Source organism: Aphelocoma coerulescens, chromosome 1A, assembly GCF_041296385.1.
Source record: "Aphelocoma coerulescens isolate FSJ_1873_10779 chromosome 1A, UR_Acoe_1.0, whole genome shotgun sequence".
Lineage (NCBI taxonomy): Eukaryota > Metazoa > Chordata > Aves > Passeriformes > Corvidae > Aphelocoma > Aphelocoma coerulescens.
In genome coordinates this window covers 40,442,608-40,459,162 of record NC_091014.1, presented here as the reverse complement: position 1 = coordinate 40,459,162, position 16,555 = coordinate 40,442,608, and the positions used below count along the sequence as shown (strand labels likewise).

General features: G+C 38.7%; 1 protein-coding gene across 9 annotated transcripts in view; it reads right to left on the bottom strand.

Annotated features, from left to right (window-relative positions):
• The window catches only part of SYT1 (synaptotagmin 1), a 339,727-nt gene that overhangs the window by 36,645 nt on the left and 286,527 nt on the right, over window positions 1–16,555 (bottom strand). For all 9 annotated transcript variants that reach the window (XM_068999501.1, XM_068999546.1, XM_068999531.1 and 6 more), the window contains one exon: window positions 14,673–14,790. In XM_068999501.1, coding sequence (XP_068855602.1) covers window positions 14,673–14,790 — 118 coding nt within the window. The remainder of the gene's footprint in view (window positions 1–14,672; window positions 14,791–16,555) is intronic.

The following is a 16,555-nucleotide window of genomic DNA, read 5'->3' as shown; positions in this document are numbered from 1 at the left end:
AGCTGTGAGATTTTAAACTGCATTGGCTACTGCTTCTCAGGCTTGCATGCTGCTAGCAGTAAATGTAAACAACCTAACCTCCCTGAGACAATACTTGCCTCTATGCATTTGATAAGGAGTACTTAACATTTCCTGTTTCCCCACTATATTCCTGATTCATGCTAAGGTGATGGCATGAAGAAAGAATGCTTAAAACTCTGCTATGTGGCTTTTATTATTAAATTTTCCAGGGCATGAGCATGATCCAACTGACTGGAGATCTTAAGTAGAGCCATGATACGAATAATGCACAACAGTCCCAGGAAAGAAAGGGCTCTGAGCACAGATGAAAGAAGGAGGTAAAAATAAGGAAATTCAAGACTTACTGTCATTATTACTGCTACAGGAGTACATGAGAAGTCCCTCTTAGTTGGACATTGGCTCTATACAATAGGGGGCCTGTCCCACACTTGAAATAAGAGCGCAAATAAAGGCAGAAAGAAATGCTCTCCAAGGTCAAACTTAGCCCAAGACCTTTATTTATGGCCAAACAAGGTACTAGTAAATCTGTGAAGAGTCAGCTTTAAGGCTCAAAGCAGCATTCAGGTGCATACAGAACAATGTTGGCAAACTCTGGACCCCAAAAAGATGGCGAATTGGAAAAAGACCTTACATATGCATGTGAGAGGACACAGCTGTTAGTGTTTTCTGGAAAATATTTTCTGAAGTGTCCAATAACACACCACTGCATCTCCCATAGAATATGTTTGCTCAGTCACTCAATGGTGAGGAAGTGCCCCCACTCTCCTAAACATTTAGAGATATGGAAAAGTGCACACTTTAGATTCCTCTAGGATGTACACTGGTTGGCTCAGCCCATCCACAGAGAGACAAACTGAGAGGTGGTGACTGAGCTCTGCACAGAGAACAGCCTTTGCATGCTTGGTGAAAAAATGCAGCTGTCCCTGCAAACAGAGAAGGTTGTTCTGAAGACCAGGTTTCCATGAGGAGAACATGCACCAGGTTAGCAGTAATCCCAGCCCTATTTCTACTCAATATGAGGTAATTTATTCCTCCACCTTCTCTAAGCATTTTCTATCTTACCAGGGTATATCTTGGCTGGAGACCAGGAAATTAAAACCTCTTCTAAAATCTACACACAAAGAAACAAGAAGGCGCCTGGGACAAGGGCATCTGGCAGGATATGCCCTGACTTTGCAAGCCCTGGTTAGGACACTTAGGTGGATGAGGACAGATAAAGGTATTGAATCTACTAGATTTCACTCCTCTGGGATCATACAAGCATCTTAGGTTAAGAAGTTGTGAGTTAAAGCCCACCCACAAAGCATACTCCAAAGTGGGAACCAGAAAGTAAGAACTCTTCAAAGGTTCAGAGCAGAAGCTACTACTAAATTAGTCACATTTTCATGCCACCCATATCTCCATTGCCTCATGCCACTGCATTTGCAGAGCCATTTGGAATACTAAACTAATGTTTAGAGACTCCCTGAGAAATGCTAGAGGTACTTCTCAGACAAAAGGAGTGTCTCCTTTTGTTATTGTTTGTGATACCTTAGAAACCAAAGTGTACTAAACTCTCCTTACAATATTTTTATCATATGGTTCATTGACACCCCAGAACCAGCTTTTGGATGAAGGAGCTCAAGGGAACGAGCAATATGCACATTTTTCTTCTGAGTGCTCCTTTTCAAATTTGGTTATTCAAGTCACCGGACAGAGGGTTAAATTTCCATGCCCTCTCTCATCTTCCTATTAACTGCATATCCAAGAGACTCAGGTAAGCATTAACTTAAGCCCCAAAATACCTATTAAGCCTTGAGTATTAGAAAGTATTTTTTGAATTGAAATCCTCTAATTCACTGAAAAAAACATTAACAGCTTTTCTGTTCTGTCAGAACTGTGTAAAAGAGTTTAGACGTAACTGAGACACCAACCTCCTGCTTTTCAGTTTATCAAAACCTGGCCCTGAGCTGCTGATTCAGTTAAAATTTGGTCTTTCTGCCTGGACCAGGAGAAGTTGATAAAAGTATAGTTAAAAATGTATTTAAAAGCCTAAGTATGGATGGGATTTTCAGAAGTACACAGCTAAGCACTGAAGTCCTGTCACCCACCAGAGTTTAAATTCATGAATTGTCCTTACTTGAAATAAAAATACTAGCAGAAATTCCTGCTTGTTTTGATAAGTCCTGTCTTGCCTTTCATTGCCTTTAATTGATTAATATGTTATCTATTAAGCTTCATAGCTACACCACTAGAACTGGAGGTCTGATACCAGCATATGCTGTCTAATCTGTTGATGTAAAGTTTGAAAATATGCAGTTGAACCAACTTTAATGCTTCAGTTTACTGAAGGAGGACTTTGGAGCTGGAAAGGCCAACTGTATGTGGATTTAGTGTGGCTATTGAAAATTGTGCTTTTCTACAGTGGTTTGTGTTTTATGTGACATTGTCGAAACCGTGATGTGGCTGCGCCCAGTCTTTGGTGATGCATAGATGGCAACTCTCTGCATCTTTTATGAACCCCAAATTTTTGTCTTCCTGGCAGTTGGCACGCAATTTCTCTAAATTATGTTGCACTGTCATTATTTAGGGATTTTTCCCATCTTGCCCAGTATCTTTATCATGGAAACATGATCAAGTCATTAAGTAGTATAATGTATCTCCTATGCCTTATTTCTTCCGATTCATTTGTGAGGCACTAATTGCTGCATTTTTTCTCTTTACTGTGGCTTGCAGATCACTTAGGAATATGTGCTATTCAAACTAGTCTATTACAGCCCATATAAAATTCACATAGAAACTGTTGACAAGAAATAAAACCCACAGACAGTGATAGGTAATGTGTCTTGTTTCCTAGGAGGAAAAAGGTGGCATTCATTTATGCACAAGCAGACCAAACATTTAGTCAACACAGAGCACTCCAGAAACAACCGAAGCCTTTTCTAATATGTGGCCATGAAATGCTTAAAAAAAAGCAGCATCAGAACATCCAAAATCTGAGTTCTATCACCCTTCATATAATGAAACAGAAACTTCACCTAATGGAAATCCATTTGACAATTTGAAAATTTGCCTCATTGGAATGTTGTGAAATGGCAGAATCTAACTCCATGTGTTCCAGCCAGTTTTCACTTCTTCAGATATATGTGCAATTTGAGAGACAAGGAGGAAAATAAACACTCAGTGTATGTGGAAAGATAAAACTGGCAGATGGAGAAGCTGGCCTTTGTGCTTCTGAGAATAAATAAAAATCAATAGAGAAAAACAAGGGTAAAAATACAAAATTGGGCATGAACATTTTGCATCTGACCAGAATGTTATCTTTCAATGAAACAACACAAGAATTAATACAGAACACTATTGTACCATATGGATTCTTGGATCTCTGCCAGAAAAACTGCACCACCTTCCCTTTATAAAAAAAAATGGACTGAAATGAGTTACCAGTCTTTTCAATATGCCAGACACAATCTTGATTAGCAAAATATACTTCTCAGTCCAGTAAGACCAGCAGTGATGCTGAGCACTTGTAACCAAGTCTGACCCAAAGATACTGAAGGATTATTTAATTACTGTGTCATACTTCACAAGCCCTGGTGAGTAACATAAAATTTGGTCACTATTAATGAGGAACTGTCATTAATCATATTCAGAAGCAGCTCAGAGTTCTTCTTTTTGGCTGTAGTATAAATTTGTTAACAGTATTTTAGATAAGAAGTCCAAGCTTCTCCACTTTCCTTATCAAGCTTAGCACAAGAACTTTATTTTATCTATAGACGGCAGTGCTATCAATTTACTTATTTCACTCTGTTACCAAATGCAACATAAACAGCCATATACAACACACAGAACATGCATTTATATAATGCATCTCATTTAGTATGCCTGATTGCTATAATATAAGTCAAACAAACAAAAACCCCACATCATTTCCATTGGGTCCTTCAATTTTGAAGCCTATTTCATGGAGTTTTAACTCAATTTCAGGAATATAATTGAACTAACAATCTGTTGTCTCAGACAGGATGTTCTCTGCTTGATATTATGCAGGGCTGGACAGATGCCAAGGCAGATTTGAATGCACCTCAAAGTACCAGTGAAAAATGACTGGGCTGTTCTGAAAGCAAGAGGCGTGTGCTGGATGGGTCAGGCACCAACTGTCTGATGCCTGTCTTCCCTTCCATTTAACCTATCAGGATTCAAGTGTGCTGGAATTGTAAACAAAGAGAAAATACAGCAAGCAGAATGTAAACAAGAAAAGCCAAAGTGCTTATCCTGCAAATGCTCTGCATAAAGCAAACCTTGCACAACAAGAGAATGCTTGGGGACCATGCTCTTTGCTGAAGAAAGATGCTGGCAGCCAACACAGACAACAACTGGTTTCTAAAATCAGGGTATAGCTCAAGGTATTCAGATTCAGAAGAGGGAGTAATGGAGTGATTTGGAGCATTGGAATGATTGGAGCAGCTATCTAGATTTAAAAAAAAAAAAAAAATTCCTTTATACAGAGATCAAAAAGGAAAAAAAAAAACCCACCACATGGAATTGAAATGAGAATAGATTTAAATATGAACAAAAGCATGTTTGTCATTGGATTTGCAATAAAACAAAATACACTTTTTTTTTCCTTAATTCCCAAGGAAACACCATGTAGGTTAATTTTGTCGTCTTTGTGTGCAATTACCAGCCTGGTGACTGACTGCCCCCTTTCCATACCTTTTTAGCATATTGACCAGGATCACAGGCCTCTTAAAGACATTAAATTCCTGCAAATTTTCTGAAAGCAGGCAGCCATATAGAATACAGAAAGCCTGCTAAGTATCCCTGTATGAGGTGAAAGTTCCAAGACAGTATCACCTCTTATTACACACCAGAAAATACACATGTAAAAGAGATACTATGGATGTTCAAACTGTGGAAAAAAGTTTCAGTTGAAGCATGTATTTTATTAGACATCAGAACACCCAGTCACACTCTGAAATTTAAGGAAATCATACCTTATAATTCCATTGCTCACAAAACTGTATTTGAAATTACCAGAGGACTACTGCTGGCCTTGAGCCTTTGCCAACTCTTAATATAATAGAACATTCCACCAGTGCAACACTTCCCTCAAGGCTGAAAAGCAATCAAGTCATATCCTCTGCTACCTTGTGGAACCTGAAGATGAGGACCATAATACCTAGGCTCTACAGCAATGGGTATTTCATAATATCGCAGATGTATTAGTTACACAAAGGAAAATGTGCATTAGTATATGTGAAAGATGTGCTTGTCTGAATAATTTCATTTATAAATAAATGGCTGTCAATGCTTTGATGTGGATTCTCTTATATTACTTCATTTTGTTGTGTATAGAACTCAAACCTTGATCAAAGAAATGCAATCAATCCCCAGATTAGACAAAAGCAACATCTATCTCATACTTGAGTCTATTTCTTGACTAATTCATGTCAAAGAACTCAATCAGTGTAGGAAATCACTCACTTGCTGTGCCACAGGGACTACCAGATGCAAAAACTGGGCAGAGCAGCAGATGAAAAGATTATTCTTATCAATTGCTGGTTTCCTGACCAGAATCCAGACAGTGACTTCCTGAAGTAGATGTTCCTCGGCAGTGGGGCAATACAAACAGTCTCCAGGAACATCTGAGCCAGTCCCTGATTCCCACCACCATCCAAGAAGCAGGCTTGGCCCAATACCCTTTGAGCTTGCTTAGCCCCAATGAAAGCAGCTTTGAATAACAACAGCAGAAACCTCTCTCAGAAACACCTTTGCTCACACAGCTTTCCAGATCCAGATCCCAAACACCTTATTTCTAAAGTAATTTGCACTTGTTTTAAATTAAATATTTCACCCCTCTAATTTTTTATCCACAAGGGAGCAGCCTGAATTAACTTAGCTTCCAACCAGCTGAAACAATTTGCAGCACAAGACTTGCTGATGCTGTCACATCCTTACATAAGCATTTCTTCACATCCCACATAGTCAGGGCTTCTGAACTTAAAAAACCCATTTTGTTGCAAGCTCTCATAATCGCTACTTTTAGCATCCCTCAGCTGATGGGAAGCAACTGATCCAGCTGAGTAGTTCAACTCGGCTTCCTGGAACTTACTGCAGGAATGCATCGCCTCACAACAGCGCTGGAATGAGACTGGCCCTGGAGCCAGCTGTCCTGCAAAGATTTCTGAACAGGCTCAAAAAGAATTTAAGATGCTTTTTTCTCACTAGGGCTCAGTCAGGATATTATCATATTCACTTCACTGGAAAGGTAGATTTAACCTGCAGACCTGTATATGTAAAGTGTTCTGTGATACCACTGGGAATCTGGAGAAAGACATTCCATGAATTTGGCTTGATAGCTGAGATTAAATAGAACCCTTTACTTCTCTGACCTGAAGCCACTCCTGCAAAGATGCTGCTGAGCTTCAGAGATTACATTTGGATCCCCAAATGTTCATACCTACAGGACAGGAGTTAAAATTTGGATCTGCCTACTGTAAGATCATGCATAGCTTTTATTAGATCACACATAGCTTTATAATGTATATCGCTATTTGATTTTTGACAAACTCAAACATGAGAGATTATATTGTGACAAAGTTCACAAAATCAGATCTTATAAATCCTGTGTTAGGCTTTCCCAAAACAGGTAGAAATCAGAGGAGCTTTGCAGTGGATGGGATTCTTTATGACAGATTTCTTCTTAGGCATATTTGCTAAGAAAATGTGTATATGTTATCCATTCCACATTGGTCAATTGTGTTACATGACATTTGAAGTCTGCAGTTGAATAAAGAAGTTTTTGTCTGTCAGTACATATGCTGGACAGATGTTATGTTATCTCAGCTTTATTTTTGTCTTTCCTTAGCTAGAGTTATATATTTTATTATTCAGTAATTATTTCATTAATATCTAATGTGATGGGATGCAGCAAGAAGCCCCTGCACAGAAATTACTTTGATTTAAACACAGTAAAAAATGTTGCTATTTGTAAATGCGAAGACAGCTCACCAGAATTGAAAGGCATTCATGTGGGGAATAAGCAATTGCATATTCATCAAGAAGACAGAAAAAAGAAATAAACATGAGAGGACTAGAGTCACTGCACTAATAACCACAAAATGTCAGGAGTTGTTCCCTCTATAGTGCCAGTTTTACTATTTTATTATGTTGGTCGTAGGTGCATCAGTTGCGAGAAACACAGACAGCTCCATCTTATCAACAACGCCGGTATAACAGAGGAAAAAACCCCACAGTTTTGGCTTCAAAACTAGTCATATTAGATAGACCAGATTCTTCTCTTCAGCTTTGTAAAATAATTGTTTAGCTCCTTAGCTGTCTTAAATCAATACCTAAATAAAGGGGTTACTTGTGTAGATCCTTCACTCATACCCAGCCTTATCTTCCCCCTCAACACACCTTCAAATCTTACAGAAGTGACACACACATGTTAATGATACTAAAGATTACCCTCATGAAGAAGGGACTGTGTTGACTTTCACAGCTAATAAACAAAAGGACAAAAACGGTAGCCAGGAACAAAACCCAGGTAATTCTTACCTTCACCCACCTGATTCCTTCTTTACTGGGGAAAAGGCATTTCTGGGCTTTGCTTTTTCACCTTTCACCTTACCTACCTGGCAGGTAATCTCCAGCTAATCAAACTTCCCCCCCCCCCACCCCATGACTGTCTCAAATAGAACAAGGTGGCTCTAAAGCAGCATGACCTGTGCTGGAAGGGAAAAGACAGGGCTCAAATGCCAGCTTTTCTACTTAGCATCATGGAAGTGGGAGTGAAGAATAAAATATCTGGAAAGAGAACCCTATTGAGATTCACATCACTTTACTGAGACAGACAAAAGGCACAACAAGAAAAACTGAATGTGGGTATCCCAGTCTCAGCAACAAGATTTTTCTTCTGTTACCTCAAGAAGGGCAATGGGACCTTTTTGGGGAACTGCATCAATCGTAGAGAGGGCAGGACTTGACTTTCACCTCTAGTTAGAAAGGTTTTGGAAAATAAACTTTGGAACTGGAAAGGGAAAATTCCTTTTCATTTTTGCCAAATAGCATCCTGCAGCTGCCATTGGAGAGCTTCACTTGCCAAATGTGTGAACAGATTTGAACAGCTATGACCCATAAAGGATTTATGTAAAGTAAGGATACTGACCAAGAACTATAAACATCAGTTTTCTTATCTCTCTTCTTAGGCTGAAGTACTTGCTTTCTCTATTGTCACAGACATTTTCAGCACAATGTACTAGAGGAAATGTGCAGTTCCCTTCTTAGCATACAACCCCTGCTCCTTCCAGGAGTAATCCAGGATCAAGGTTCTAATTCATGAAATGTTTCTTTCCACTGACATGTGCACATAAAGGAGTTACACACTGGAAACAGAGTCAGGAGGTCTATAACAAGCAATCACAAAACAAATCATTTTTCTACCCACATGAGATAAAACAAACAAAAGATGCATGTGGGATTTAAACTAATGTAAAAACTCTAAAACAGTTTCTATTTCTTCAGACACTGCCACAAACTTCATCAAATCTCAACTGTATCAACAGTGCTAACAAAAGGCTCATCGTGCTGCCTTAAAAATCTGTATGACTTTTCTCTGTTGTGAAAAGGAAATAGCTTCATTTATACTTTCCTTGCTTTCTCTGCATGTTTAAGCACATTCCTAAACTGTATTTATAAAGATGAAAAAGATATTTTCTTTTTTAGTTTGTATTTTTTTTCTTAAGACCCATTAAAAAAGAAAATATGTAGGCTGCAATTTTCAGATAGTAAAAAGAAATTAAACTTACTTGTAACAGAACTGACTAATTTCCCTGAGGAGTCTAGAATCTATCTACAGTATTCCTACATCCATTTTACAGCCACTCACATTGCTATGAAATTCTTGAGGAACCTGAAAACCTAAAGCATTAATTACTTATATGAAAATGAGACGATTAACACACACATCTTTACACTTGCTTTGGGACTGCAGAACCGAATAGAAACTTACTATAATTTAACCAGGAAGAAACCTGCATACAAACACAAAATGGATTGTTTAGATGTGGCAATTCAAATGAAAGAACAAAAAGTCTTCATATTCTTTGTTTTGGGGAAGGGAAGGAGGAGGAAATCAACAGAAATGCCAGAAAGTGATGACTATTGGCTGGCAGAGTCCAGCCAGCTGGGTGCTGACCACCTGTACCTTTGGTCAGTGTCTACATGAAATAACCTTTCCTGTCTCAAATCAAGAAGCTATTCATACAGCTATTGAGCCAAGGCACTTTTTCAGCACAGTGATTGCCCTAAGGTTTCTCACAGCAATGCCCACAGGTTTTGTACAACTTCTCTGACAATCAGCAAGCATGGTCTTGTTTTCCTCATTTTAAGGAAAAAAAGAGCAGAACAATTTGACTCTGCTTCTTTGTAAGAATCAACAAATTAGACTGTTCATCTACTACAACATATTGTAGTGTGCAATAGCTGTAGCCTATGATGCAGTGGAAATTGTGTACTCACTACAAAATGGACAAGTACCTGACAATCTCCTCTTAAATGAGAGTTTGTGTATCCTTTAACATAGCTTCTATGATGAATACATTGTACTTTGGAACATATGTTGATTTTGGAATTTCCTTCTTCAGCTTTTAAATTGAGGAAGATGATGGCTTGATGTCAAAGGCTTGAGTAGAGATTAGAAGAAACAATGCCCTAATACCTTAACTAGCTGTTGAGAAAGGATCACTTCAGGCAACCCCCCACCTACTGCCCAATTTTACAGAAGAGGTCACCAACAAGAATGTTCTTTCAGGCAGGAGAGAAAGGTTTTAATGTGATGGAGATTTGCTGACTGATGTCATCACCACTGCAGGAGCCCACAGAGAACTTAGTGCAATGCTGTGCAACTGCTTTGCGAGCGTTAGAGATGCACTGCTGCAGCCATCTGCTGTTGGAAGTTCTGCTGGTGTAGTAGAGAGACTGAGATATTAGACGATGCAGAAATCCTTTACACTAAGTAGAGATCCTAAAATATTTGTTGGTACTGATCTCTGTTGGATTCCTTAGGATTAGGCTAGTTGAAAATACAGCTGTGGTGGTGGTGTTTGTTGTTTATTTTTACTTTCATCTTCTAATAAGGCTGTTTTCTTTTCCCTTAATACTTGCTGAGTTATGTTTACAATAGGGCTTATAGCAAGACCATGGCATTAATGGTGTATTTCTCTTCCCATAATATTGCACTCATGTTAGCCAGCTTTTAAGGTTTCTTATGCTTTAATGAAGTTATTAAAGTGAATGCTCTGACTGCATAATTTATGTGCATTCACTTGGTCTTCAGAGAGCTGGTCTCTAAATAATTTTTAATTTCTCAATTCTTTTCTAAGACATTGAACCAAGCCTTTTGAATTTGAATGCAATCTTTCAAATTGTAGAAAACTAGCTGTATTTTCTGCTATAGGACCATTTGGTCCCCAGAGATGGTTCAGACTGAGTATTTACTTGGCAGATACAAAGGGGTGCTGTGCATTTTCTATTCATAACTCATAAATATTGAGATTGGCTTCCACACATAATGGGCCGATTATGGGCTGCTTTCTTTTCTCAACTATATCTGCAGCTTTCTGCAGAAGGAAGAGAACACAGATCCAATGACAATCCTCTTCTCCTTGCAGTTCTTTCTAAGCGTTAATTTGCACAAAATAGTACAATTTAGGGTCTGCTATAGTATCTGTTACTTGGAAACAGTTCCTAAGGCAATACCTGAGCCCATGTCAGCTAGGGCATCTACTCCCCACTGAAACTGGGGAGTGGTGAAAGGCAGCAGTGCTGAGGATGTAAGGGGAGGGTGTACTGCTTGCTTCTAAGGATGCATTCCTGGTAAACAGATTCACTAAAAGCAAAGTGTACTAAAATAATACAAAGAGAACAAAAGCACATCAGCTCTCATTCAATAGTAAATCTAATGAAGTACCATAACCAACAGGCAACCATTGTGAACTGAATGGCATTGGTGAGCTGCATTGTGCCCTTATCAAGGAATTAGCTGGGTTATGTCTCTAAGGGCTGTTTGGAGAGATTAAACCATAAGCTGGTTTTGAAGTCTTCCAATTCTTCAAATCACCTAAATGAAATTAAAACAAAACAAAACCAACAAGAGTAACTTGGGAGTCTAAGTTCCTTGTAAGACCTAATCTTCTAAGTCTCATAGACATTTTGGGTGAAGAATGCTTATAAAGCCACCCAAGACCACCAAGTTCAGACAAACAAAAATAATTGCTTTACATCCTAAATTCCTACACATCACCTTCCAGATGTCAGATTCATTAACAATGCATTTGAATATAATTTAAATAATTACAATTCCATTTTAGAATATGCATAAATGCTTGCCAGAGGCCCTTGCTCGCCAGAAGCAATAATTTCCACTTGTTGCAGTGACTTGATAAGCTCAGGCTAAATAGTTTCAGTGTTTGAGCCAAGGTTTGCTCTAGTCACAGCCTCATGTTGAAATTGAAAATGAAAAGTTTAAGACCTGGGAGTTTATTGCTCAGATGGGTGATATGATTTTGTTACAAGAAGTCTAATGAATTTGATGATTAGTTTGTTGTCTCTTATTGTCTGTTTCCAAAGTAATTTACGTTCAGCTTTTGACTGCTAATGAAATTTATGAAAAATGCTGGTGATAAATGCTTTTATAAAGGTTTTTTTGTTTTTTAAACAGCTGTAGTAACCATTAAGTATGATACAAATGCTGACTAGGAGGATTAAGGTTTACCAGCTGAGACCCTGTAAAAATGCTACAAAAGTGCTCTCAATCTACTTTGATCTCTCTTGCTTTGGGTACTTTTGTAACAGGGCTCTATCTGCATAACATAAATATACATGTTTAAAGAAAATCAAGCATGTATTGAAGCCTGATTGACCGCAATTATGGATTTAATAAATTTCTACAGAATAGCAGAAGTTCAGATGACTACTGAGCCACAGTGACGGGTTCTTTGTATTGGGACTAAAGATAACATAAATGCTGAAACCTCCCACATTGTTGAGATGCAAAGCTACAGCAGATATTTACCAGCAGCAGTAACAGTCAAGATGTGGAGAGAAGCAGCCAGAAAGAAGTCACAAGGTTGCCCACCACTGTGCTGTAAGTGCTTGTCAGTGCTCCCTGCAAGAGCCAGAGCCTTGCTCCTTCTCTCTCTGTGAGGCAGGTAAACTTCACAGAGGCATAAAGGATGGGTGCAAGAGAAAAGCAGAACCCTTTCCAAACATCTGCATTCTGCTTTTCCAGCATCTCCTCAAAACAGGAAAGAATAACTAAAAGGTACATCCCAAACTCCAAACAACAACAAAAAAAGGTATTTTTTGCCTGTTTTTTGACAAACTGGTAAGAATTTTTTCCTCCATCTGTGTCAACTACAGGGTTTTCACCTCTTGTAATGGTGCTGTTGAACATACAGGTAACATTCAGTTTGAGTTCACATTTGATTGTTAACTTTTTCCCACCTCCACTGTCATGCAAAATTTCCAGTTTTACAGTAGGAAAAGCCATTTTAACATCTAGAGAAAGTAACAAAACTAGGGGGAAATATTTGTTAATCAAGATAAAATCCTGTCACCTTCGTTAGCACTTGGAGAGTAGGTATTATTTAGTGTGAATAATGACAACAGAATCTCAGCTTGATTTCTGAAGTTGTTTCTGCATAATTTATTCAAAAGATAAATTCCCTAATGAAAGATACTGGATCTACTTTAAACCAACATTATTTCATCTATAATTACTGCCTCAGGAATACTGTACTAACTGCCACTTATCACTGTCAGTGACTTTTCAATTTCTGCTACAACCACGGTATCCCATTGGGTTTGTTTGTCTCCAAGAGAACATGATGTTTCAGGTTTGGCATGGCCCTAAAAAAGGAGAACAAAACCTCTCTTTCCCTAGAAATTTAAATGTCCTCTGTGTGCCTCAGAACACAGAGAAGAGTAAGCCCATTCATCTCCTCACAGTTATTTCCAACACAATGTACTATACTTTCGTAGAAGCTCTTCAGTTCATTAGTGCTTCCCCTGCTCCTCTCTGTCATTTCTTATAAGCTGAGTACCCATTATCCATCACATGTCTTGCAAAGTTTGGAAAAGAATTCAGATGCTCTGGCTGTCCCTGACTGAGGATATGTCTGAGCATACCCTCAGTCAAAAATCCCCACACTTCGTCATTATGAGACTCTAATCTTTCATTAGGAAATCATTAGGAGTAAATGTGCTTAAGAACATTAATTTGCAATTCGTTCATTATGAGCATTAGGGAAACTATTAGTGGTGTGTCCTAATCAAGCATCCACTGTGGACAAGAAAAGGCTAGACTTTATTGAGTAATAACTACAACAACACTTGTATGTCCTTCACTTTTATGTCTGTTGCTGTGCATTGGATACTTTGGATGCAAGTAAAACAAAAAACAAAAAATAACTGGTTATTGATAGAAGACTTTGTTTCCTTCATTATGTGAAGATCCTTCAGTGGAAAGAGTGGTAAATAAAACCTTCATGGCTGCTTTTAGTAAGTTGCCATTTCTGTTTACTTTGCATATAACCATTAACTTGTGCCAAGATTATAAAAAAATAAAAGCAAAATACTTTTTCTTGTCACTTGGTAAATCAAAATGAGCAATTACATCATCTTTGTGTTAGTTGCAGCTGTAAAAATTTTCAGTCCTAGAACTGTTCTGGAAATACCCTCATTCTCAACGATGGGCAGTAACTGTTTTCTTCTAAACAGAAGGCATACAAAAAATTCTCCTGGAAAGACCTCACCTTATAAAGCATCTTGTTATTTAATTTAGTCTCAACTAATTGGCAATTTAGACAGTAATTTGTGTCCAAATTCCAGATGCAGCAGAGAACAGAAACCTACAGGGAGCTGCACCAGGTCGCTGGGGCCCAGCTCAGATGCCATCCGTGCTGACTGCAGCGTCCCCCCGAGGTGGCACACACCCTGTCACGCATGGTGTGTGCGGCCTCACCCCACAGAAAGGCTGCCAGCACTGTTTGCAGGTACTGAGCATGTTGGATGTACCAGCCTCACTGCCTACCACGTGTGCAACACTGTCATTTGATTTCTGGTGTGCATGCAAATGCAGAGCACCTCTAACTCTGCACGTGTAGGCAATCACACCTGAGCCCTTCAAACGCAGAAACAATCTTCCTAGCACCTCAAACAGCAGTCAGCATGGCAACCTGTGGCGAGTTCCTCTATTACCTATTATCTGCAACACTGCAGTGAAACGCTTACATTTTGTGAGATTAAACAGACAATAGGAATTGTAGTCAGATTTTTTTCTCTTGCCTGAAAAGTCTGTATTTATCTCTAGGCAACAGGAGAGAAGGGAAGTACAAAGAGCTTGCACTGTCATCTGATTGTGCAACACTTCAGACCTTGTATTGGAGTGGAACGTTACGTATTGTGATTTTTTTTTTTTTTTTTAAGCTAGAATTAGTCCTGCTATACTCACTCATGCCGTAACTTCCAAGAAAACACAAACCACATGTTTCAGACAGGGAGCAAGAGCCCTTACCTTCTCAGCCAAGAGACCTCCAACAGAAAACCAGTTAATTTTCTGCCTTTACAAACCCGCAATATCTTCAAGCGGATTTTAACACACATACCTGATAGGCCACCGACATCCATCTTCTTCAGGTTCTTTGCCTCCAGAATGACGACTGTCAGTTTGCCAGCAGTAGGCACATAACGGAGGGAGAAGCAGATATCACCCAGCTTTTCTTGCTGTGAAAGCAAACAAGATGTGATGTTTTACTTTAATAATTTTTCTTACCCTTTTAAAAATTCAATTTTGAAAGCCCCGCAGAAAATTAGCAGGATTACATCTCTGCCTGTTACTGCTAAAGAAAACATTCAAATGAACAATATTGAGAAAACTACCACAAATTCTCCAGATTAAATCCTTGATAACCTCAAGTCTGTTGCAGCAACTATCCTGTATGGAACCAAATGACAAGATGTGTGCTGGCCACAAAGTAAGTTATACGATTTCACCCCTGAAAATAGGGGTCCCACAAATAGTGTTTGCTCTTTAAACCAAGCCAAGATTTTTTTGTTTTCTCCAGGCTGTGTTTGAGTGGAAATCAACTAACAAACATGCATACACAGCTAGGCTGTTTCCTGTGACACAGTAGCATGGATCTTTCTCATCACACTTGTCACAAAAGCAAAAAGTATAAAAAACTCACAGAGTACAAAATATTCAGTATAAAAAAAAGACTTGTCTCCTATCTGTCAGGAGAGAAAAAAAAAAGGCAAATACAGGCCATGAAAGGACACAGTACATCCCTCCTCACATAAGGAATAGCTGGAAGGATTTGGTTTTGCTTTCCAGCCCATCATCTGAGATCCTGCCAAATGCAGCCTTTTGCTATTCATCGCTTAATATTTTCCTAACAGCCCTGGCAAACAGGGATAGGCTGCATGATGTTCAGAATTACAGGAACTTTGTTTTAAAAGGATGAATAAGAGATAGGAACTTGCAGATGAGAGAGAGAGGATATTGCTCAGAAATGATGAGTAGGATGATCCAAGCTGCTTCCCTCCTTTCCTTCAAGGCCCACGGTTATCTCTAGGGGGGCTAACAAAGATGCTTTTGAGACAAGAAGGATGAGCTTACACTGAACAGACCAATAAAGAATTTCAGACAGCCATGTTTCTCTTTCAAAGGCATTAGTTTCTATTGCATATGTCTACTTCCACAATTTATTCTGACAGTAGAGTATGAAGTACATTTCTGTGATCGTATCTCTTTGGTTCCAGTGTTTTCTTAGACACTACTGAGAGCAACTCGCTCACATGCTCATGGATGTAGTGGTATTTCCTACAGAACAGACAGTCCATGTGAAAAGGACTTTACCTATAAAGTAACAGATTCTAAACTGATTATGTCAAGTTGGGACTGAAATCCAGAGATTGTAATAGATAGTTCCCTGCCAGACATCATCTCAGCAACCACCAGTGGTCAGGAAACATACAGAACAAAAACAGTTACATGTAGCTAAGAAATGCTCAGACAGAACAAACAAAATATAAAATAAACAAACAACAATAAACAAACAAAAAATAAAATATAATGTTAAATGAGTATATTGTATAAAAATGCTGTCAGAATGCACTTGTGCCAGAATCTTGAAAACTCATGGTGTCCTCCTCACCTCAAAAAGGGTATGGTAGAATTGAATAGGGACAATTTCCAAGAAAAGCAGCAGGAATAGGCAAGGATATGACATAGTTTCTGCAGAAGGAACATGTAAGCAGATTAGGACTCTTCAGGTTGTAAAATGAGTAGCTGGGGAAGAGACCTCTATCTGACCCAGAAGGGCTAGAATGATGTTCCTACCTTGTTCAAAAGGACTGACACAAATATAAAAAAAATTTACATTTTTAACTCATATCTAGAAAAACCCAAGATGTCTTTCATAACATGGACAGCACTGCCATGAAAAAATTTGCTATTCCTCCCTGACTGCATATACTGTCATAAATC